Source organism: Arvicanthis niloticus, chromosome 17 (genome assembly GCF_011762505.2).
Source record: "Arvicanthis niloticus isolate mArvNil1 chromosome 17, mArvNil1.pat.X, whole genome shotgun sequence".
NCBI classification, from domain to species: Eukaryota; Metazoa; Chordata; class Mammalia; order Rodentia; family Muridae; genus Arvicanthis; species Arvicanthis niloticus.
This window is the reverse complement of record NC_047674.1, coordinates 22,828,192-22,854,271: the sequence shown is the minus strand read 5'-3', so window position 1 is coordinate 22,854,271 and position 26,080 is coordinate 22,828,192. Positions and strand designations below refer to the sequence as shown.

At 38.5% G+C, this 26,080-nt stretch overlaps 1 protein-coding gene across 6 annotated transcripts in view; it reads left to right on the top strand.

The window, feature by feature from the left end:
- The window catches only part of Nyap2 (neuronal tyrosine-phosphorylated phosphoinositide-3-kinase adaptor 2), a 270,048-nt gene that overhangs the window by 88,938 nt on the left and 155,030 nt on the right, over positions 1-26,080 (top strand). For 5 of the 6 annotated variants that reach the window (XM_076914930.1, XM_076914927.1, XM_034521092.2 and 2 more), the window contains one exon: positions 18,164-18,561. In XM_076914930.1, coding sequence (XP_076771045.1) covers positions 18,164-18,561 — 398 coding nt within the window. The remainder of the gene's footprint in view (positions 1-18,163; positions 18,562-26,080) is intronic. The other variant, XM_076914928.1, reaches the window with a different exon arrangement.

Below are 26,080 nucleotides of genomic sequence, written 5' to 3'. Positions count from 1 at the left end.
TGTTTGAATCTGAACGAAGGGAATATTTTATTTCAGAGTTGTCCAATCACTTGGTGTCTTCAGACCATTTTGTAAAGAGAAAAATTGTCTGATCTTGATCTTTGCAGCAGACTCAATAGTGCTTCTCCCATGATACTGGAGTACAGGGGACAGGATATTAAGAGGTTGTGCTGGGCAATGACAGTAATAATGGACTGTAAAATGTAAGCTACACACAGAAAGATGAGATTTACTTCATTGAGGAACTGGGAGAAGACAGAAATTGCAAATGAGATGCAAAAATGAATTGAACAGAGAGAGGAAGTGAGTTGGAGAGATAAGTTTTGGCAATTAATAATGCAGATGCTTAAAACCGAAGCTTTGGAAAGGGTAAAGCCTGGGCAATGCCAAAATTCACATTACAACCACAGTGCTGCAGTCAAAGTAGGGAGCAAAAGCTGCCTCTGCAGAAAAGTTTTTTTTCAAAATCGTGTTCCCAGAGAACACAATTATCTTATGCTTCATTTTCTTTTAGGTAAACTGTGTTGCAAAATAATTTATTTTGATTAATAGTTGCTAGATTCAATTTTTAAATTTCCAAGATTCGTGAATGTCATTTAGTCAATTGTCCTTCTTAAGTTAAACCATGCTGTAGTAAATAGGAAATTACACTTTCAGTTAAACAGCCATAAATTCATATTTCCTTGATCCCCTTCCATGTGCATAGGAGAGTTTTATCTTAATAGAATGGGCTTTAAATTTTCTCTCAACTACTCTATAAAGCCTGTGGTCTTTGTATCTTTTTTCTATTGTTTAGTCCTGGTCTGTCATATTGTGTACAACATATAACAGATGATAAATATTATAACAAGGCCATCTAAAATACTGAACCCATTATAAAGGGGCATTGTTTTATTTTTAGAAGCATCATGGACATTAAAACTCTGACTAATATGTTGTGATAATAGTTTTTAATTTGCTATGCATAGAGATGTATAGAGGAAGATGAATTTTAATCAAAGTCAAGGTTTAACACCAGACCCCAGAGCCCCTAGGGGCTGCTGCATGAAGAGGATAATCCAAGTGCTTTCATTGACACAAGAGCATTAGATTCAATTATTTTGTCTAAAGGAAAGCAATCACGGAGAGTGCATTGTTCCCGGAAAACCATTCCAGGAAAACAGGCCGCCAGACTTCTGGCCCCTGACTAGGCTGTCTGTGACATCTATATTTCAGTCTGTCCCATTACTCCATTTGAGAGCATTAAGCAGATGTGAACCTGTTGTGCATAAAGATGGGGCATTGGTCCATTTACAGGAACTAACATATCCACAAATAAATATTTGACTCGTAAGCAGTATCTCTTGCGTTTCATATTTACACATCACTGATTATTAAGATGAAGAATGGAGATTTTGTTTTTACAATTACATGAATGATTTTTAATGGACTTCAAAAGTGCCAGGAAGTATTCTTCTCAACTCATGTGTTTACCACAGTAACGTGTACAATAAAGATATTTACAATATACTTTTTCTCCTTAAATAGGAAAAATGCTTTTGACTAAAGTCTGACCTTCATTTACATTTTCAATTGAATTTCACAAATATCCTGGGGGATCGCTGGGTAGGATATTACTATCCCTGTTTGATAAATGAATGAATATCTTTGGAAATGAATTTACTAATCATCACACTGATCCAAGAGTAGAATTTAAAACATAATTTCATAACTAGGATGGAAAAAATGTCAGAGAAGGAGTATGGTACCGTGTGTGTGTGTGTGTGTGTGTGTGTGAGAGAGAGAGAGAGAGAGAGAGAGAGAGAGAGAGAGAGAGAGAGAGAGAGAGAGATCAATAGTCTCTTGTCTGCAGACACACAGATCACAGATGATTTACTTAATCTTTCCATTTTGAAGCTTCTTCCTGGAAAGAGAGTGGCTTTACTATTCTCTACAGAAGCAGGGGTTTTGGGATGACATATAATTCTCTGTATTTTACCCTATTGCTTTCTTCTATGTTTCTGTTTTACAATACTTTTGCTTTTTTTCTATTTATACTATTGAAGATGAATTTTAGACATTAAACCCTTTAATGTATGTCAAGATATTACTCACTTATTAATTATAGACTTTGTTTTAAAGTGGGTCTGAATTTCACTTAAATGCCTGATAACATAGAAGTTATGTTTTTATATTAAGTAAGCACGTTAGATGTATAGGAGACAAAGGATGCACAGTATTTGATCTTCTTCCTTCAGAATTCTAGAATTTTAAGTTTGCATAAGATAGATAAGATGAAAATAGGAAGTAACAATGGGTAAGATGTTCAAACTGTAGAAGAAAGAAGTAACCAATAGAAGTTTCAGAGGTGGACTAGTGTTCAATGTAGGCTTTTATGAATTGAAGATACATTTTTAAATAGAGATGTATTCTGAAGAAGATAAGACCCCATGGCAGCAAAATCATATGAATTGAAAATAAAATGCAAAAGAAGGCTGGGCTGGGTCACACAAAGCCTCAGTTGCCTTATAAGGGAGATGCTCTGTCTCAAGGATAAGCCCAAAGACTTTAAAGAAAGAGCAGGACTTCATCCTATTTATCTCTTAGGAGTATTTTCCCATTGCTGGAGAATACCAAGAGTCTGTGTGAGTGGCTATGGTGGTTAATTTGTTTGTCAACTTGACACAGTCTAAAATTCCCAAAGATCCTAGCTTCTGGGCACATCTGTGAGGACTTATCTAAATTAGATGAACTGAGATGGGAAGGCTTACTCTAGGTTGGGAAGTAGATGCCATTCTGTAGGTTGTGGCCCTAAACTGAATATAAAGGAAAAACTGCCCTAAGCCGAAGTTCATCAGTTTCTGCTTTCTGACTGTGGATATAATGAGAGGAGCCTGTCTGTGGTGGATACAATGTGAAGAGCCATGTCTAACTACTGCAGTTACACACTCCCCCACAATGATGAACTGAATACTATGAGATAGATGAACTTTGAACTATGAGATAGAACAACCTTTCATTCCCTTAAGTTGCATCCTGGCTGGTATTTGGCCACAGAAATGATGAATGTAATCAACACATTATCCACATGGAAACAATCATGCAAAGCCTTGAAGGCAGCTTGGAAAACAGGCAGCATGTATGACTGCTTGATATAAGAGTAAGGAATTATAATTATATGTTGATCAATTATATATTGCCAGAACATAGGTATCAAATTTTGGAAATGAGCAGAATCTTGGAAATTCTTAGTCTCCATGAATGAGGGCATGGTAATGCTACAGAAGACAGTTTCAATAAAGGTGACAGGAGTGGTGAAGAAAACCAGAACACAGTACATTCTCAGTGAGATATGCTTTGAGGTGCTCATGTTTTGAGTTAACCAAACCAATTATTCTTGAATCTTTCAGTCATCACAAGGCATGGGCATTTAGATCTATATCAATATCTTAACTATAAGCAAGGGGAACCTTAAGTCATACTGATACTTTAGAGAGACATTAGATTATTTTTGGATGAAACTAGTATATGTTTAGTCCTCAACAGTTCCATATTTCAATATTAATTTTTATATGCATGTCCATGTTTTTTTTATTTTTGAAGCACATTTTTCCTCTCCATCATGATTTGGTTTAAGGTTTAAAAATATTTTCTGAGCTCTAAGCAGAATATTTAGCAAGAAGCATTTCACCATGCTTAAGAACACTGAATCTCTTTGTACCTTTGGTACAGTCTTTAATATTTCAACCAAAAAATCTGGTGTGGCCATTAAATTACAGGGCACCATGGTCTGAAGAAGCACATCCTACAAAAGTTTGAGGACGGCAGACATCTTATGTTTGAGACAGAGCTGACATTAAAGCTTGTTTCATTCCAGTCCTATGATTTTATTTGGCAAATTATACCATTTCTCTGCTAGAAGGTCAATGAATGTCTGGCAGTATAATTGGGAGCTTTACAAATTCCAAGATAACTCATTTTCCTGGCTGTGAAATGTGAAGCCAGAAATAACTTTGGGTCATACCAATCCTTTTACTGCCAAGATTATGGGAAATCCAGATTTTGAAAAATACACTAGACATTTTGCTAATTTTGCTTACAAAACAACAATGATAATGGTGGTGGTAGTTGTGATGATGATGATGATGATGATGGTTGTAATGGTGTTGATGGTGATGATGATGATATAAAGAAGTGTTTATTAATGATGTGTGTCGAGTGCTGTGTCATAGATGATATCTAAGCTTGGAAAGTCACGAGCTACCATTTGACTGGTGGTGACGATGCTTAGGAAATAGTGAATAGTGAAATTGTGCCGAAGACCATGACATCTGTGACTTCCATTTGTTTTTCCCTCAAATCCATGGCAATGCTTTGTATGTTAGCACTAGTAGGAAAGTGTATTCTTCCCCCAAGGATCCTGTGTGAGCCGCCTTGAGATTTGAGAGCAAAGGTAACTGACTCGCATACGCATATCATTTCATCTCCAGAGTATAAGTGTGTGGGCAGAACAAAGAGCAGAGTCTTGGCTGCTGTTCTCAGAATTCCATGGCTGTCAATTAAGATACTTTACAAAGCTAAAGGAGAATGAGATCCACTCCAGAAGTTGGTTCAAAGAAGATTTATTTAGAACTTCTACTGTGTTATCTCAGGCATCTGAATTATCTATAAAAACCATGAGACAAGCAGATATCGAGACTCCATTTTGAGATAAGGAAAGTAACACTGAAAAAAATTAATATCCCTGAGGACAGAAAGCTAGTCAGTAGCAGAGCTTGAATTTTAGGTGAGTTAAGTTTGCAAATGGGCTACTGGGATATGGGAAATAGCATGCAAAGGTAGGACTTCTGCAGATAATAAAATAATGTTTGGCTAATCCTGTTCACCTCACAGAGTCCTCACAGCTTCCTCTCAATGACTGTTTGAGACTGCCAAGGCCAAAAGGACTTAAATCAGGAGGTTCTGAAAAATTAGCTTGAATTTTTTTTTTTCTCAGGAGGCCATGACTTCCCTTTGCTTCTGTTATTTTGTCCTCTCGATGATTATTTGCTGCAAATAATTCATGTTCTAATGCCCTCAGCTTGGTGATCAGTGACAATGACCACTTAAGGAGTTGATAAAGTGGGGCTGTGTGCTGACATTTAAGATCTAGAAAAAGACCTTGAGAAATGACACAAGGGTCTTTGGATTATTTCTGTCTCTAGACAGGAAGAACAGTATCCTCTGACAGAGCAGAGAAGAGGCTTGGAGTCTAGCCTTGGTAAAAAGAGGCTGATGATGGAAACTACACTGGGACAAAAATTCTCCATGTGATTTAACCAAAGGAACATCAGAGGCAGCTGTGTGACTACTGGCTGAGGTCATAACTCACCTGACCTTTTCTGCTTTAGGCTGAACAGTTTTGTCATCGTTTTTGGTCCTGAATGTTCTTTCAAACAACAATCTGGAGCTGTAAAAGAATGGAAATACATTCTGCTAGAAGATGTTTAGATTCAGGATGGAAAAAAGATGGGTTATCTATAGAGGATCCAGGCCTGAAACGACCTCTTATATCACAGAATAGTGTGAAGTATTAGGCCAAAAAACCAGAAACTTCTCCAAGGGGTTTTATTTCAAGTGGCATGTGCAAATTTGCACTTGGAAACGTGAGCCTGGCATCACTGGGGGAAGATTAGCTAAGAGGCAGTGACATTAATTTAGCCTAGAAGTGATAAGTGCTGTAATCCTAAAGCAGGACAGGAGGGATGAGGAGGAGGGGATTATGCAGATCTCAGAATTTAAGTCAGTGGTTCTAATAGCAGATGAACAGCTCATGCTCTGTCTTCTCCATCATTAATGGAGAAAATGGCAATCAAATGAAAGGGAGAATGAAGGACACCAGTAAGTAAAATCAACACACGGCTCACTGCTTAAGACTCTTATAAGTTCTTGAGCTTTCCAAAAGATATACACACTCGTCCATCCATTTAGTGTATACTTAATAGCTGTCCCTTGGAGCCAAGCTCTGGGCTAGCAATGTAACTACAAGTCAATAAGGTCCTGTGAAGTTCTGCCTGACTAGCCCTGTCACATTGTGTGAGCTTTCCAGATTCCAAGTGTCAGCACCCAATGGCTTCATCTCATGATGCCTCACTCATGTTCTGCATGGGCTGAAAAGCCACTTCCTGTCTCAGGATTTCCTGGATCCTCAGTGGTGGTTAAGGCTCCGAAGTTTGCTTTCTTTTTATGAACATGGTGCTTCCTCTAAGAACCCCCCTGATCACATGATGCTGAGTTCAGAATGGCTCTACAGTCTGCTGTTCTTCGAGGCCACTGGCCTGGCCAATAGCATGGTTCACTGTTTAGGTGACAGTGATCTGGATTTTCTTCATTCTTTACTTTTGTAAGTAGTGAACAACTGGAATAACTTCCAAAGTAGAGTGGTCCCATCTGATTCCCAGGACATGGGAGGCAGAGGCATGCATATCTCTCTGAGTTCTAAGTCAGTCTGGTCTACAGGGTGAGTAGAAATGAAAATGAAATTTAATTTTCAAGGCTACGTAGAGAAATCCTATCTCAAAAGAACAAAACAAAACAAATAAACAAATAAAGGAAAGAATTACACTTTAGAAAGTCTAACCAATTATAATAGTACTTCAAGTAGCCTTTACTTATTCTAGTCCACACAGGAAGTTCAAGGCCACTATATTATCATCCTCTTTCTAGTTTCTATTTTTAGAATGGGAAAAAAGGCCACATGTGATTAGCTAGGCTCAGTTCTAGAAACTGGGCAGATTCTCAAACTATTCAAACTTTATGTTAGTTTTCATGACACAAATAAAATAACATGTTCGCGTACTTCCTCATCTTGGGTTGAATTGTTGGAAAAGGTCTCCCACATTAAGAACTTGTGTAAATGACATTTAAACTGAACCAAGACGTCATGACTTATTTTCAATGTACCTTCCCTTCCCCAACTCAGAGCACTTGAAGAAGCACAGAGATCTTATTTGTGTATTGAAATAAGTAATGTTTTAATTTTAGAGTCTAAAGTGCCATAGGTAATTACATATGTTAATCTTAAAAGCACTTGTCATGTTTTAAGTAAGTCCTAAAGATGATGGAATTTGTTCAGGCTTTAATAAGTCTTAAAGAGGGTAAAATTTGGGCCTTAATAAGAACCATATCACAAGCCTCACTCTTTCGAAATTTAGAATGAGTGAAAGGAGATTTTAAAGAGTTATATAATATGTGCATAGGCTCCTATTCCACCTAGATTAGGAAGAGAAACACACACACAGAGAGAGAGAGAGAGAGAGAGAGAGAGAGAGAGAGAGAGAGAGAGAGAGAGACAGAGAGAGAGAGAGACAGAGAGAGAGAGAGAGACAGAGAGAGACAGAGAGACAATATAGGTGACGGGTCATAAAACAAGCAGTGCCAGGATTCAGTGTTTTATAAACAGGTTTATTTTACACAGTGTTAAAGCCTGGGAAACCCAACATCATTCATTCTCCTAGTAGATTCAGTGTCCACAAGGGACTTCCTGTTTCCTGGTCCTGGATCACAAAGTTTACATATAGCTGTGTGTTTATGTGGAAGAAGCAATGAGGGAGGCCTGCTCAGTTCTCTTTAATAAGTACGGTAATACTTAAGAGATCTCTGCTCCCCTGGTCTACTTCTATCTCAAACAGTCCTTGCAAATGCTTGTAGTCTGAAGGTCAGCATTCAAACTATGTACTTGGGGAGGTGAAATTTGGCACAGCATTCAATGTATAAGCACCTATTATCAGCCATCTTCGGAGGTAATCTATATAAATCTGTAATAAATCTATATAATCTATAATAAATGTCTTAGGCTATTTAAATTTATTATAATACCCTTGAAAGGTGTTTGACCATTATATAGATAATTATAATTAAGAATTGAAAAGTATTTCTTCCTACTTAAATTTAGACAATCATTAAATAGTCAGGTAATTTAATGTTTCTTATTATTTTATGATACAAAATTTTGGATGTAGTTGAAATATTCCAGCAAGGAGAAGGAAATTTGATGCTTAATACTGTTAAATACAACATGTGGAACTAATGGAAGTAATTTCCTGTCTTTGGAACAATTTGGTTTTTCTTTTTCCTTAATTTCTCTTATCTTTTCTGTAATAGTTTATTACAACAGTGAATGAAACAGTATATATATTAAACAAAACAAAAAAACCCAACACATTTTAACACCTGGAGTAAGCCTCCAAGAAGCATCAGTAGATAGACAGACACAGGAAATTGATGTCTGGAAAAGAACATAAACGAGTGAAGATATTAGAAGCAAAAAGGCAGAAAACAGATATCATAGAGGATATGAAGTGCTGAAAATGAATGTTTCAGCCCAAGGCAGGAAAGCCACGGATGGTGGCTTTGAATGAGCAAGTGGGATTCAGGGATGTCATTATGGGTAATGGTGTGTGAATAATTTGGAAAAAAATATGAACACAGCTTAATTTTACGGGGGCCACATTTCCACATAAGAATAGATTGTATGATTATATATATATATATATATATATATATATATATATATGATTATATATATGTGTATATATATACATATATGTATATATACATATGTATATATATGTATATATATATATAACTAGACAGTTAATTACTTCAATGTATAGTATTAAAATAAGGATGCAGCAACACATTAGTTTTCTGTTCAGTGCTGTTTTTCTGCATTGTATCATGCTGACATCAGTAGCCTTTCCTGTCAAGTTATCAGCCTTTCCTTAGTTACAACTGTCTGGAAATCATCATCTTGGTTCATTTAGGACTCCCTGCAACACAGATGTTGTAATACTTCAATATTATTGTTCCAATAAAATAAAATAAAATAAAATAAAATAAAATAAAATTTAGCAGTTGACATGTCTGAAGCATCTTGGAATTGATCTAGTTTCCAGCCTAGTTAAATTTAGGATCTGTAGAATGTTGTAATATTACCATTATGTACCCCATTAATATCCCTCATACTCAAAAGAAAGGCCAAAATTTTCAACACAGTGTTTGGGGGTCACTATGATCTGCCCAAGGTGAAGCATTTTTGCCAGTCATGGTAACTAGAAGCTTTACTACCAACCTGTCTAGGGGAGAATACTAACCCTCAACAGAAATGGTGTATGTTCACTCTAGAAGCCCACCACTTGACTATTTCTTAGAGAGCCTTCCTTTGTTTTCCCTTCATTAAGCAAAGATTTACTAGCATGATGGTGAATTGTAATTATGAACTTTAGTAGATCTAGAGTCACCTAGGAGGTAGTTTCTTTTGATGCCTTTGGTGTTGTACATGTTATATTGACTGTGTGTTGGAAGACCCATTTCCTGTGGGTTTGGCCACTCCCTGTGGGGATGCTGAATATGGATTCATTTTTTTTTCAGTTTCCTGATTATGGATCTGAGCTGCAAGTCTTAGTACCTCAACTCCTCCACCTCAATGGAGCTTAGCTTGAGTTGTGAGCCAGATAAACTTTTTTCCCCCTGAAGTTGCTTTCCTGAGAGTATTGTATCATGACAACAGGAAAAGAGAGTAAGACAGTTGTGGCTATAATAAAGAAGTTTCCTCACACAGCTGGAGATGGGTGACTAGGAGCAGCCACTGTGCTCACTAGTCCTGACTATCCGTACTGAGAATGAAAATGTTATTTTTATAGATATCAGGTGCCCAAACATTGAGGCAGACATGAGTAACTATGCCTGTTTCTGTCTGACTTTCAATTTTAGCAATTACCTTAGCCCATGTATGTTGTGTTAGCCTCATGGCTCTTTCCATGCCCAATTTTCCCGAACATAGACCAGTGTGGTGGTGTATCAGAATAGGAAAATTCTCTGTTTATGAGCAGGAGTGTCCAGTTAGAGTGGGTTAGGCAGTGTCTCAGAATGAGGCAGAGGTCAGCATGTACTCTTGTGCATAGAGGCAAGAAGAGCAGCGCATCAAATACACACTCTATAGGCATGTTTTTCCTGAATGAATTCAGAGTGTTGGTACCTTGGCATTCATGATTTATTCACAGAGAAATTCAAATGTGAAAGAACCAGGGTTAACCAGGGCAAATGACCAACTTGCTCACAGGCAAACTTCACTGTTATTTACAGAATTGTTGGTTCAGTTCCTTCAAATGTGTTCCTTTACATTGTGGTTGGAAATGCCCTAGCCCTGTTAGCAGGTAAGCAAATAGAAAAGAATGTTCCAGTGCCTCAGGTGTTTGCAAAGGAAGAAATACACTTGATTTGGAGTCAGTACGAGAAATGGATTTCTGAGCCTAGCTGTACAGAATGCCAGATGAAAGCATCTACTAAAATAACCAAAGACACAAGTATGCCTTCTTCTGTTTGCCTACTGGTTTTCTAGACAGACTTTTTAAAAGATGCATGCATATATGTACACAGAGAGTAGAGTTCTGTTTTCTTTTTCTTTTTTTCTCTTATCAGTTGTTACCAAATATGTCTTTGTTATAAAATACTGGTATGTTTGCTTCAAAATTATGCATAGAACCTATATACCATTGCCACATTTAAAGTTGGCATCTGATCCCAAGAGCTCACCTTTCCCAAGAGTTTGTTTCTATCTGAAAATCAGCCATTCTCAAACATACCAGTGAGGACAGGCAGGGGATGAGCATCCTGGGGATCAGAACACTTTCAACGTTCATATTTCTAAATTTTCTTCTTCAATCATATTCACAAGTGCTATGAGAAAATGAAGCAAACCTTTGGGAATGTTCAGAACAGAAGGGCTCTATTTGCCTAGCTGTCATGGTACTTACAATTAAATATAAGCCTTTGTTTTGATTTTCTTTGCATGAAAGGTTTTTTGGGGGGAAGGGGGGGTTCTGTGGTACCATATGCTGTGCTTTACATATGTGGACTCACCAGGGAAGTTATGATCTTCTTAAAAGATTTCAGTAGGACAAAGCTTCATGGAAAGCACTTTAAAGCTAAGAGTCTAGATATGTTCCATATATCAGATTTATGCTATAGGCACGTTAGAGGTGCACTCAGGCATAGGCAATGAATTTATGGGACCAATATTAGTATTTAATAAATTTTAAGAAGTGACTGTAAAAATTCAGGACCTAAAGATATTCAGTTACTGAGAGATGTTTTAGGATATATCATGAACAAACACACTTATGCATATCAGTGTGTATGTATGCATGTATGTTGCTCAAATGTCCAAGCCTGTACATTAGACAGTATCTTCTTCACTGCATGTTTTATTATTGTAAGAAAATATTTGACATCTTAAGGAAGTAAGGGTTTCTTTCAGCTCATAGTTCTAGGTACAGTGCATCATTGAGGGAATATTATGGCCACAGTGGAGTAGCATGAGGCAGCTGGTCACTTATGTCTCTGGTTAAAGAGCAGATATTTGAATGCTACTGTCTTGCTCTGTCTCCTTTTTATTCATTCAGGAGCTCCACCCCAAGGAATAGTGCTGGTCACATGCTAGGGTGGGTTTTCCCATTTCAACCAGCACAGTCAAGAAACTCCCTCACAAGCATGCCCAGAGATTTGTTTCTATGGTGATTATAAATCCCTGTCAACTTGACAATTTGGATTAACAGCCACAGGGTAGAAGTTTAAAAGTATGTGACCCATTATTTCTAGCAAAATCCATTACCCTTTGCTTTAAGCCACACTTTATTCTCCATGTTTTATGACAGTCAGACTGACTAAAGACAACTTGATCTTTCTGCCTTACTTTCACTGTGTGAGAAGCAGCAGACCTGTTTAAATTCAAGATTATGAAACTTGTTTTTATTTTTATAACATAAGATGTGTCAGGCTTAGTCTATCTTGAGTGCTGGAGTCTTATTGCAAATGACTTTTTTCTTCAGCCCACGTAGTTTTCACTCAGAGCCAAGGAGTCCTACAGTAGAACTGGTTTCTCGCTCTCTCAGCGTCACATATATGTTCAGTCTGAAACAGGGGAGTGACCTATTTAGGAAAGCATTTATTCTTTCTGAGCCTCACATTTGTTTTTAATGCTTCCTTGTTGTGACTAGTTTGGTTTCTGAGTCTCATGGCTTGTATCACTAATAGTGGACATTTGAGTTCAGCGGATCTCTCAGAGGGCTTCCAGGTTCTCATGTCCCCAAGTAAGAAACTGAACCCAGACACAAGGATTCCCAGACACACAGTTGCATCTGAAGTAGGTTGTTAGGGAAAGATACGCTTCCAAGAAGGAGGAGGACCAGCACAAAGAGAGAAACTCCTGGCTCTAATGATGACACTGTACAAAAGCCAGTGCTCTCCTGTTGCATTGTGAAGGCTTCTGAGGTTCATCTGTCTAGTCTGAAGGTTTCTGCACTTGCTGTTTCTTGTGGCTCAACATTTAACTTCATTGTCCCATCTATCAGTAGCAATTTAGATCCCCACACAGGGATGTGTGCATTAGTATCATAATGAGGGCTATTTATTGGTAGAAGGCTGACATAGCGTGTGTAAAGCCTTACATTTCCCCCTTAGTACAGCAGAAAGTAAATAAATAAATAAATAAATAAATAAATAAATAAAAGTATTTCTTTTTAATTTTTATAACAAGCAGTAGAACATCTTCAGGCCCTCTGGAGTGTCTCAGTGCCTATGTCATTGGTCTGATTCAGTGGGGCCAGAGATGTTAATTTTGTAAGGTTCTGTGCAAAGCCTTCTGGTCTAAAGAGGTTTGGCTTTGGTATGTCATGTCAGGTCAGGGTCTCCAAGGAAGCAGAAACTGAGTTTTACTGAGGAGCCTGCCTGAAAGAGACTGAAAGGAAGGAGATACAGAGGTGGAGAGACAAGCTCAGCCTTGGTGCAGTTATGTTATCTACAAAAGAAGAATGAGAAAAAGAGACAATTCCAAGGACTAGAAGGCTGCAGTATATTTTGAAGATTATAGCTGGATGCTGGGCATCAGCTGTTCACCTCTCAGGAAATTTTCTCTGGAACCATATCTGAGATACACACATATTGTCCCCATGATGGAGTTGAAGTGACACCCCACCCCCCACCCCCCACCCCCGCCAGTAGTTTGCTGCTTCCCATCTGTCTCATCCTAAGGGAAAATTGAGATACAGTCAATGCAGTAAATTCTGGTTGTAATCACTGCAGTTCGTGTACAGGCTGCAGTGTGTACTAAGCATGCCCCTCTTGCATTGTCATTAATTAACCGGACCCTTGTACACTTGTTTGTTGGCCATGATGGTCACAAGATTGGTCTCATTCTTGAAAAGTTGGAACTTTCTGTGACTGTAACTTCCATGAGCCAAGGTTGATGCAAGTGACCTCTCAACTTCACAAGTGCACAAGGGAACAGCAAGAGCCACCACAGGGGCTGGAGAGATAGCTCAGCTATTAAAGGCTAAGGCTCACAACCAAAGCTCCAAGAAACACCCAAAACTGGCTATCACCCACATTCCATATATATTTTTCTCTGTTTGACTGGAAAAGCCATCCTACATGTTCCTGACGATCAAGGCCAGCAGTTTTGTTGACTAACAGGATGCTTTTGATTTTATTTATTTTTGTGTAATAATATGTGTATGTAGACTCAGCCATGATTGGATTTGTGCAATATAGATGTCAACATCAGGTGTTTTCCTCTGTCACCTCTCTTCTTCTTCTTCTTCTTCTTCTTCTTCTTCTTCTTCTTCTTCTTCTTCTTCTTCTTCTTCTTCTTCTTCTTCTTCTTCTTCTTCTTCTCCCCCCTCTTTTTGAGACACAGTCTCCCCCTAAATCTGGAGCTCACACCAATCAGTTTACTGTTGTAAAGACTGGGAAGCCCAAGATGAAAGGGCTGCATATTGTGAGGGCTTTCTGTTTTCATTATAACTTGGTCTAAGTCCTTGTGGAAAAAAGAGCACAGGATGCTAAACTGAAAACCTTCAGCCCTTTTACAATCATCTAAAACCCTTTTGATAGACTTCCTGATGACATATCTACCAGGTAGCTATACTTCCCAAGACAGCTGAATTGGGGGTTGCATTTCTAACGTATATATGTCCTTGAGAACACAACCAATCAATCAACAATAAATTGGAAACACAAAGTCTTCCAGTGGGCCAGTAAGTAGTCATTTTCTCAACTAACTTCATCCATAATTGTAAGTTTTCTCATCAAATGAGATTTCAAACACATACTACTGTAGCTGTCATATGAACTATTTAATCCTCTACTTATAAGAGGGGCATACATAGCCATAGTCTTAGTTAGCGTTTTACTGTTGTAAACAGACACCATGACCAAGGTAAGTCTTATAAAGGACATTTAATTGGGGCTGGCTTACAGGTTCAGAGGTTTAGTCCATTATCATCAAGGTTTGGGAGTATGGTAGCATCTAGTCAGGAATGGTACAGGCAGAGCTGAGAGTTCTACATCCATCTGAAGGCTGCTATTAAAATACTTTCTTCCAGGCATCTAGGGGTAGGGTCTTAAAGCCCATGCCCATAGTGATACACCTACTCCATCAGGGCCACACCTTCTCATAGTGCCACTCCCTGGGCCAAGAATATACAAAACATCACACCCAAATACTGTAGTATCACTTGCAACACCTTCTTGTTACAAAATATACCCCTTGTTGTAATTAGCAGACTGTAAATGAAAACTTACACACCTCATATGAACAACAGTCTTACGGGATTACTATGTTTTTAGTCATGGCTACTCTTTCATGTCAGAAGAACATTAGAACCCACCAGGGGCTGACTGTAGAATGAATACACAGAGTGTGAGTTAGAACACACATGAACACACATGTAGTTAGTACTAAACAATTGCTACTTTACAATAATCTGAAAAGATCTGCCTGATTAATCTGTGTCATTTTGCCTGGCATTTGTTTCTTACAACTCTTTGTAACAGCTGTTCTCTCACTGATGGAAACCTTCTCTCTGGGTTTCTGGATTGATAACATTAGAAACCCAAGACGATGTGTTGAAGGCACAAACTTATAGGTCATATTTATAGACACTAATGCTACAGGTATGATGCAATGCTTTATCCTTGGGATGGGATATTTTGCAATTAACGTACTTTGTTAAAAACCCACAAACATTCAGCAGATTCAGAAGCTGACTATATCCTTAATTTCATTGTCATCAATCAGCGTGCTTTCTACTCATGATGCCTCCAAATATCTCGCAATTAGTTGTGTTGTTGTTTTTCTTGCTTGTCTTTAACTGTGACTCATGTGTAGCTCCTTCTCAGCCACAGTTTTGTTATATATTCACTGCCAGGTCAAACTCAACTTGCATCTTTGCCTGCTTTTGTTTGAAGCACACATTGTGTTTCACTTGGAAGAGTGAGTGTTACTGTGAGTAAAGGAAATTCATGATCAAAAGCAGCATTACATGAAATTGTTTTGCGCTGATAAATAGATAATCTTGACATGAAACAGCAGAGCTAATTATCTATCTGGGAAGAGGTGCAGGCTCTATTTAGGTCAAAGGTAACAGATAAATTGCTGATACAATTATTTCTAGTAACTCTCATAAATGCCTGTGTGCATTAGCACGTGCATAGATCTCCCTAGGTGAGCACGTTCCTGGCAAGGAGGCAGCTGTCTAAATAAATCTTTAAAGCAGCTTTTGTTCAGCAGTACAATGAAAATGAGGAAGAGACATGTAGATAAAAAATAATTTGAGGCAAAGTTAGATGAAATCAAATATTTCATCTTCTGTGGGGAACATCAAAGCCATAGCATTACAGACTGGAATCTTTCCTTACTGTCAAGACTCCCCCCTCAACCACTAAGCCCATTTTCCCAGTAATTTTTAATGATTTTTTTTCCACAAAACACTTTGTGCAAGCTTCTCATCTGTGTCTTGATTGATGTTCTTGAAACAAATACAGACATTAAAATGCACAGAAACATTACACAGGATACTTCCTGTTTCTACATGAAAATTTGTTTAGCTGAGTGACATGGCTAGGTCATCTGAGCTTTTGCATGTCCACTGCACAGCTTTATCATTGCTGCCCATGTTGCTAAGATGCCATGGGTAGTGTCTATACATTAACGTATACACAAATTATTAAGTGTACATACATGACATACACAAAATTTGTGTTGGAGTAGCAAATTATTTTGTGAGTAAATGCTAGAAAAATACTGTTAGAATCTTGTTGAATCTTCTGGCTTTTCCCACAATACACATGTATTTATCATTTTGGAGAAGGAAAATATTCTATTTCCCATTATTGATCCGATTCGATTTTGGTTTTCAGAACTGATTTACTGATTTATTCATGGCTTTATTCATTTATTTGTTTATATATTGGTGTTTGAAACTAAACCTAGGGCCTCATCTATCCACCAATGAGTGAGGTACCATCCACAGACCTGATATTTTACAGTTTAGATGAATATAATGGTATGAAAGACAAAACAAATAGAATTAAGAATTTTACTTTGAATTACATCATTTATGGAAATTAAGATGAAATCAACATTTAATACTTTTAAATAAACCTGTATACTAGAAAGGCAGCCTCAAGAAGCTTACAAAATTTGCCAGGCAGTGGTGGTACATGCCTTTAATCCCAGCACTTGGGAGGCAGAGGCAGGCGGATTTCTGAGTTTGAGACCAGTCTGGTCTACAGAGTGAGTTCCAGGACAGCCCAGACTATACAGAGAAACCCTGTCTCGAAAAACCAAAAAAAAAAAAAAAAAATTAAATTAAAAATTAAAAATTAAAATAAAAAATAAGCTTTCAAAATTCATATATTCTGAGTTTCTCTTTACAATTGTCACATTTCAATGAAAGGCAAATATTCTATACATGATTTTTCTATTAGATTTTCCTTTTAGTGAATGAGCTTGATAGAGAAAAAAAACTATAGTAATTCTGAAAGTTCACATATGTATTCATGATGTTTTCCTCATAAAGAGTCACCACTACGTACAGTACAGAGATGCCAAGAAGTATTTCCTCTGTGATGACCTGAACTTCAAAATGAGAGGGTTACCTTTTTCTAAATCTTCCCATGTGAGACCTAAATATTTTCCTATGTGAAACCTAAAATATATTAAATTTGGATTGTTTTTACAACCTCAATACTTAAGAAGTAGAGTCCTATCAGGGTCAGGTAATTTTTACACTTCCTTAAATGCTTCTCCTCTATAAGGTGGGCGTTGCTATTTAATGGCAGCATCTTTGAAACATCATGCATGGGTTGGGTGTGTTTTTAGAAAATAAAGTGACAGACAATTCAGTCATTAGTTAGAAATGTGTTTCTTCCTCTACCGTCACTGTTCCCTTCTTCTGCCTCCATTCAATGTTCTTCCTGTGTCCTTCTTAGCTTTTCCATTTCTTCTTCCTTTCTCCCCTCACATACCCCCTTCCTCCTGTCTAACTGCTTTTTCTATCTCCATGTCTCTCTCTGTCTGTGTGTCTCTGTCCCCCTCTGTCTCTCTCTGTCTCTGTCTCTGTCTCTGTCTCTGTCTCTGTCTGTCTCTCTCTCTCTCTCTCTCTCTCTCTCTCTCTCTCTCTCTCTCTCTCTCTCTCTCTCTCTCATCATTCCTAGTTTCTTTCTTCTCCTGCCCTGTCTTCCTTTGTCCCTTCCTCTCTCCCTTCTTCCTCCCTCTCTCCCCCTTCCCTTTTCCTCCCTTCTGGCTTTTGCCCCTCCCCAGTCTTTGACTCTTTCCTTCACCTTCTAGTGCTTATTAACAGAACCTTTTCTGCCATTGCTTCTGTGGTTTTCCTCAACACTGCAAGCAAGCAAAGTAGGGCTGGTTTTCATGAAAACAGTGGAGGCCCAGTCACTCATCAAGAGCTGGTCTAGGGGATGCAGTCACCAAATTCTTGTACTTTTCAGGTCATGAGACAAGATTCACCTCAATATCCTTTAGACAAAATGAGTGGCAGAAGATCATCTGTTATACAGGATTTCTCCCTTAATACACTAAGTAAAGATGCCTGCAGACACACGTTATACTTTCTGAGCTTTCTGATTTTAATCAAATTGTTTTCCTTTTACTTTCAGAAATTGACTTAAACATCTAGACTGTTTTCATGCCATTTAAGACCTGTCTAGATGCCAACCCCTTGTAAAATGATTTACTTCACCAGTGAGAATTTTCACCTTTCAAGAACAGGCTGGTGCTGTCTGTGCTTTCACATACATTCCAGCTGCTTTTCTCCTCACAAGTGATCTCTGCTTTGTCTTACAGCATAGGAGGAGAAGTAGGTCGAGGCCAGGACGCCAGCTACGCGGGCAAGCATTTCCGCATGGGGTTCATGACGATGCCTGCACCTCAGGATAGACTCCCACATCCCTGCTCCGGTGGCTTCACTGTGCGATCTCAGTCCCTGCACTCAGTCGGGGGCACTGAAGAAGACAGCAGCTGTGGATCGCGGAGACAACCACCCCCAAAGCCCAAGCGAGACCCCAGCACCAAGCTTAGCACCTCATCTGAGACAGTCAACAGCACTGCAGCCAGTAAGAGTGGGAGACCTCTGGAGAGGGCTGAAGGTAAATTCACCGTGCCCACTTCCCACTCACCTCCAAGGGCTTCAACTTCAGGACACCTGTTTTCTTCCCCTGGGTCCCAAGAAAGAAACATCAAGGGTAGGAGGCATTGTAGTGTGTTGTCACATAATGACCAATCTTACTTAATATGCACAATCAGACAATCCAGACAAGGCAGATGGTATAGTTCGGCAGCAGAATGCTTGCAGGAGTATGTGTGGGACCCGAAATTCAGTTTTCAGTACAAAACAAAACTAGGCAAGGCAATGCATAAACTTTGTAGCCCCTTTAAGGTTTTGACTCATTCAAAAGTTATTTTTGGCTAGAAGTATATCTACTATTTATATTTTCTTACTTATATTAAATTCCTATTTACATAGTTGAAATACATATTAGGTGATTTATTAGATCTTATAGGGGAGATTTTAATGTGGAAAATATATGAAGAAAAATTTATGATCATACTTTTAGAAACCACGTTTGACATTATTTCCTTCCTTGTGTATCTATACCAGCTAAGTATTTCAGTCCTAGCTTCATAAGTCTGATTTCTTCCTTTGTAGTTTTTTTTTCCCTCTTACCTACAAGATACATAAATCAAACCTAGCTACCTTGGTGTATGAATATAAATCTGGTCACATTAGCCTCATATCTCACAAACCCTTTAGTCCTTCTTGAATAAAGAAGCCCATAGCTTACCTGAGCTTTCCCCAAAAGCCCCTTGATTGGCATTGAGTTGTACAGGAACTTTGACACAGTTGTCCCCTGTTAAGGCTGTTATAACAAATTGTCATTGACTGGCTGGTTTATGAAGAGTGGTAATTCATTTTGTCCATCTCCGTTCATAAGCTCAGGAGCCAGCGTGATCTTCAAATAAAGCTCTCCTCAAGGTTTTGGAATCCTGTTTTCTGATATTCTCTCTTTGTATGTGATGGAAATGTAAGAAGGCTAAGTAATCTTATCTAAGAAGATTCTGTCCCAAAGACACCTCTTCCTAAATACCATCACACTCAGCTTAAGTTTGCAGCACTTGACTGTTGAGGGGCACAGTCAAGTGCTGAAAACTTGTTCAAAGTCAATCGAATATTCGTGTCAGCTGTGAGGCAAACCTCAAGAACCCCAGTGTTGCCAGTGGCCAGCCAGTGGCGAGTCTACAGCAGAAATTTGCCAAGCCCTTTGGTCTTTTTTTCCTGCTCTGCTCTTCCCTGAGTTTGGTCTTTTTTTCCTGCTCTGCTCTTCCCTGAGTTTGAAGCCTCTCTGAGCCCCAGGGATCACATTTCAGGTCTGTTTGTCATGAGAAGACACCTCTTTTTCTCAATCTTTAATTCTTTGCCAGCTGAGATTTCCAGTTACTCATGAAGGTACTGATCTGACTCTGCCCAATCCACATGCAGGGTGAGAGATAAGATTTAAGATGTCTATGGATCACAGGCTAACCGCCCCCCTTCTTTTCTTTCTTTCTTTTCTTTCTTTCTTTCTTTCTTTTTTAATCGCTGCCCAAAGGTAGCCTCAGTGAATTGTTAAGCAATACATCTAAATACCTGGAAAGAGAATGATTCCCTCTGTTTTTAAGACCATTTTTTTCCTTTAATACTCTGTCCACACTTAGATGTCTGTGTGAACGTGTATACATACAAAAGTACATAAGCAAAAACATACCACGTGTGCATACAAGTGTGAAGGCTTGAGATCCCAGCCCAGCCTGCTCATTGCATTTCCAGTCTTTTATTGCTGGTTTTTTTTTTTTTATTTTATTGTAACTCATTTCCATGGCATCCGATTTCAAAGAAACTCAATTTTTACGGAGAGAAACTTTCATCACTAGGATTTCCTTTATTGTCTATCTTATTGATTATTCTCAATGCAGCTCCCAATTTGATTTGCTACAGAGAAGAATATAATAGCAGCCATTTGTTGTATACGTGTGCCCGTGTGTGTGTGTGTGTGTGTGTGTGTGTGTGTGTGTTCAAATTTATTTCTCTTTACCTTCTTAGAATTTGGAGCTCTTCTTCTGGGTCGAGTTAGAAGTATGTCCTGAGCTTGCAGCACTACGTATTTATGTTTTTATTAAAACAACAAATGTTTGGTTTCCTTATTAATACAAGCTGAGTGGCAGGACTTTTGTAAGTTTTAAACATTGTTCTTAAGTCTTCTCAAATATTTAAACATAGCATCTTCCATTTCTCTTTATTCTGCCTGATCCCTGTGTCCAAAAGTCAACCGTCTTCTGTTTCTACTGCCAGACCTACATAAACAATTAGACTAGGTTGTTTGCCAAAGAAAAATTATAGAATCAGGACACAAATCTTTTAGAGATGAGGCCTGAATGCAAACCAGAGTGGACACAATGGGGCATCCTGTATTCATAGCATTTTGAAGACAGATGGAAAGATCCTGAGTTCAAGACAACCCTGGGCTACATAGAAAGTTCTAAGAGAACTCAAGCTACAGAGATGGTAAAGGTTGAGCCACAGGCCATACCATGCAGCCAACTCTTAAAAGGAGTTGATACTCCTTTTAAGTAAGATATGCATCTATAGGGTATCCCTGCTATGAGGAAAGGAAAGTGGAATGCAAAGACTGAAACTAGGGCTACAATCAGGATCACCTGCTCTCAGAATCAACACCTGGATGGCTGTCAATCACTTAAAAGTGGAACAGATCTTTATCTACTTGTAATCTATTGAGTGGCCAATTACTGAAAGCCATTATTTTCTCAGGTCTTTTCACCAACTAAGCATCAAAGGCTCCTCAGAACTAGTTATCAAACAGAAAGTAGCCCTTCAATATTATTTTTGTTTTGTTTTTTAAGGCAGACATGAAAAAGTGACTCAGGTCTTGTAGCAAGGACTTAGACATAAAAATTACTTGGTGGGTTCTAAGGCTTATGGACCACCAGGCCAGAATTCTCAGGATATGCGGGGCTGTAGCTCTTGTGTGGGTGTGGTTCCTGCTAGGCTATGTTGTGGTTCCTGCATGTCTGACGCGGCTCAGGGAGGCAGAAGCGTGGGAATTTGACTGAGTTCACTCTATGCAGTGCTGGGCAGATGCTGGGCTGTGAGAAGCTGCAGGGTTCTGCCCAGGCGTAGAGAGTTCTCAGTCTGAAGACTCGTGGGGGCAGAGCTCCTGAGTGGGGGTCTCCAAGCCAAAGAGGTTGACTGGGAGACTGGTGGTCTCTGTCCTTGGGTTTCCAGACACCACAGCGGAAGAACTGAGATGGAGGGCATACAGGCTGGACCAGCCCGAAGCCGAGAGGGACAAGGGGGAGAGTTCTGGTGGCGCCCCCGAGGGGTGCGACTCTTGGTTATGGCACTTGCTTGGCTGGGTCAGCTAGCTTGCTTGAGTTGGTGGCCTTTGTGGTGGGAATGTAGAGAAGTCTTCTAGTGGGAGATTAAGCAGCCACTCCAGTAGTCAAAGGCCCTTTCCATGGTTCTCTACAAAGACACGAGGAAGTCCATGATTTTAAAAGGTTTATTGTCATGGCAGAAAGTGGACTAAGCTATACCCCTCTACTCCCAGAGAGAGCCTTTGATTAAATACCATTTGTAAGGAGGAGGGTCTGGGAAGGAATGCTTAATTGGCTATGCCCTATGGCCTTTAGGTATCTCATTAATATGGAGATCTCTTGAGGCTCTGAGGCCTGTAGTCATGCCTTCTACCTGTGCTGGGTGACACAAACTTCTTTGGGAGGGGCTGTAAGGGCATTGCCCTACATGACTGAAAGGCACGGATCAATGAAGGTCTTCAGCGTCGTGTCAGGAGCCTGGAGTCTGGGAACAATGCCGAACATACCAACGTCCCATTAGGGTCCAGGATTCGAGGCCTGTACTCAACCAGGAACCAAGCTATGCTTTCACAGTCCCACAAGGATAGACCAGAAAGGCCTCAGCTGTGTGGGTGTACAATGGTCTTACATAGACTACATGATGGTTAGAATCCAATAAAATGCAGAATAGCGTTCTCTATGCAAATTTACCTTGCTCTTTAGAGCTCATAAGAAAGAGACAATTACAAAGCCATACATAGCCAACTGTTTTCTGGTAAGTTATTAGAATAATAATGGTCAGGCTAAATCAGGGCCCAGTTCAGAGATGGGAGGAGAACTCAGAGTTCCAGTGCATGTACACATGTTTCCACACTCAAATCCATAATTATTTAAATATGTAGATTGATCTTTTATGAACCCTCAGTTCTTTATAATCAGGAGCTAACTGGAGTTTATTATAGAGCTCAAGATTTTTTTTTTTTACCAACTCCAAGCTGTCAACATTATAACAGGGAAAAAATGTGACTTTTATACATCTTAGCCTGTCTTTTTTTTTTTTTTTTTTTTTTTTTTTTTTTTTTTTTTTTACCTGAAATGTCAGCAAAATCAAAATATTGATTCAGGGGGTATTAGAATTATTTCCATGGTAACCAGCTGCTATTTAAAGAGAGGATTATGACTTCCCTGTGGATAAAAGGAAAAGGAAGTGGATTTTAGCAGCATAGCTTTTCAGAATTAAGAAAAAGGAAAGAAATTTGAACACACACAAATCACATACACATACACACACATACTCACACACACAAACACATATACACACACTTCACCACACATACATACCTACACACATACATACACATACATACACACACACACTATACACACATATATACATACTCACATACATATATTCATACACACATGCTCACACTCACACACACACACTCACACACTCACACAACAAAGCAGAGTAATATTTGGCTTTTACAAGTTATTGCTCTACCACATTGAAGTTTACATTAGGTACTTTAGCGTAGAGTCTTCTACAAAAATTATGCCTTTAAACTTATCAGTGGATATCATAAACTGACAATCATCAATGTATAAATCTTTGGACTGCTGTGTTTCTTTTTGTCTCTCTGTGGTAGTTGTTTCTTATCATGAAATAACAGGAAAAGAGTTCTCTAGAAAGAACAGGAGGTCACATGATCTATATTACTTGTGAGTTATTCAACCAAGAAAGTACTATGAAGTCATCCTCTTTTTCTGATGAACCTGTCTCTCCTTAAAGGCAGTGAAAGAAATGCTGCCTGGGCATGGTCAAGGGATTGTTCACAGAGTCAAGAGGCAAACTCTGACTTTAGGCTAGCGACAAATGACACTGTTTGTTTGTTTTCTTTTTTTACCTTTGAGATAAAACCTGCAGTGCTGAAATCAAGATGGTACTATTCTTCCCTTGTAGCTTTGTGATAGCTAGGTGTATCAATGCTAATAGTGTGTATGATAAAAAATAAATTGCTGAAGAAATATAAGCTCAACACAACACAAAATGTCATTCCTAGTCCTGAACAACAGGGTGTGTTTGTCTTGACACATCACAGATATTCCAAACAAAATGGCAGGGGAAGAGGAGATGAGTTCACACATTCTCCACCATGAAACAAGCACAGATCACATAAAAACATGGATGATGAAAACTGCTGGAAAAAAAAAACATGGAAAAAGGACTTTATTTTGTACACTGCTGGTTTTGTAGTTAAGTGGTGCAGATTTTATCAGAAACAACATAGGAGTTCCTCAAAAATCTAAAAATAAAACTACAACAGGGTCCAGCAGCCCCACTACAGGATGTACATATAAAATTAACACCTTTATTGTATCATTGTTCATAATTGTCAATACATGGAATCAACTTAAGACTGGAAGCTGAGAATAGATAAGGACAAGAGGGTGTAAACACACAACAGAATACCCATCCCCATCAATTAACATTTTTCTGTAATGTGGAGAAATATCTGGAAGATAACATGTTAAGTGAAATAAAGCAATCACTGAAAAACAAGTGCAATGCCAACTCACTTATGTGGGCAGAACATCATAATTGATCAAACAGAAGCAGAATAAGGACATTGTTTCCAGGGGATGTAGCTGGGGGCAATATTGAACAAGTGATTCACTGCAAATTAATTGTACCTGTCTCAATTATGGTATATATTTGCACATCACCAAAAGTAGTAGATCTTTCTTCTTTTCTTTTCTTTTTTTTAAGAAGTATTTATTTTTATTTTATGTGTGTATATGAGTATTTTATTTGCATGTATATGCACCACCTGGTGCAAGCCCACAGGGGGTCAGAAGAGGGCATTGAGTCACCTGGAATTGGATGTAATAGTTGTTTGCAAATGTGTGGGTGCTAAAAACTAATTCTGGGCCCTCTACTAGAGTAGCATGTACTTTTAACCAAAGAGCAGTCTCTCCAGCCCAGATGTTAATATTTTTACCATGAACACCTGACAATGTTAAATCAGCCATATTAATCATTTCGTTTGCTCTCCTACAGCATATTCATAGTCAACCTTTCATAATGGTTAATTTTGCTACCATTATAAATAATAATGTAAATATTTTTGGACATAGAGGTCTTCAATGGCACCATGATGTACAGGTTTAGAACCACCACCCTAAACAACTCAATCTCTTTATCATCCATTTATCTTTTCCTTGGGTTGTTTTCAGTGTTTTACTTATGGTATTATATTATGACTATGTCTTTTAAAAACAATGAGAAAACAGTTCTTAATCAGTACAACTATTCTAGTTTCTGATGCTCTCTTTCAGGAATGATTGGTGAATTCATACTTTTGATTTCATTTTACTTTTGTTAGTATCTAATACGATATAGGCTTGTCTAGAGCTCCATGTGTGTGTGAGCACAGACAACCGTGAACTTCTAGTACTTCTATTCTTCCTCTTTGAAATGCTGGCATTAAAGGCATGGCCTTCCACACCCAATGTGAAATTATTTCTTTTGACTGACACAGGGGAGTGGAATCTACCCTCCTACAATATTTTCAAGTTGTCCCTGACAATCTGGACTATATCATTGACCAAGAACCCAGTGAATGAGGACATTTGTCTAGCATCAGTGTCTTAAGAACCAAACAAAAGCCTTCACAAAGCCTGTCAAAAACAGAAAAGCAGAGGTTACCATAATGTTATTTTTCACACCTCCATGTATTTAGCAAATACTTTGAGTGTGTCTACCATCTTGTATTTGGTAGATTGTATTTGGTAGAAGTAACCCTATTACTTGTAATCAACCTTATTTCTAATTCTTCATCTTAGTCTCTTTGACTTGATTCATATCACAGAACAAGCTATGATTAAGGGAAAGATTCTGGAAACCAGAAAACCTGCCATGACAGCCACAAAGGGTTTTGTTTTTGTTTTTGGTGGTTTTGTTGCAAGTAATTGTTTAGCTAGGGAAGAAATAGTTTTACGAATTTTAATCTGTGTGTTTGTTGCTCCTTGGCTGCTGGCAATTTAAAGATTCCTGGGGTTTGTTTGTTTGTTTGTTTGTTTGTTTTATTTTTTTAACAGGCAGCTTAGCCTTTTGGTTTATGAATGTCCCCAGGGTTATAGTCCGCAGCTTTGTGAGATAAGAAATAATATTGATTTATTTTAAAGCAACCAAATTTATGATTTGTTAATCAGCCACAGAAAAGTAGGCATCTTACAAACTTGTTGGCAGAAGGAGTGAGATAAAGTGTGTTCGTTTAGTGTGAGGCTCATTGTATGGCACATACTTTTAATAAAGCCTGGCTTCCTTTCAACCTCATAATGAGCTAAGTT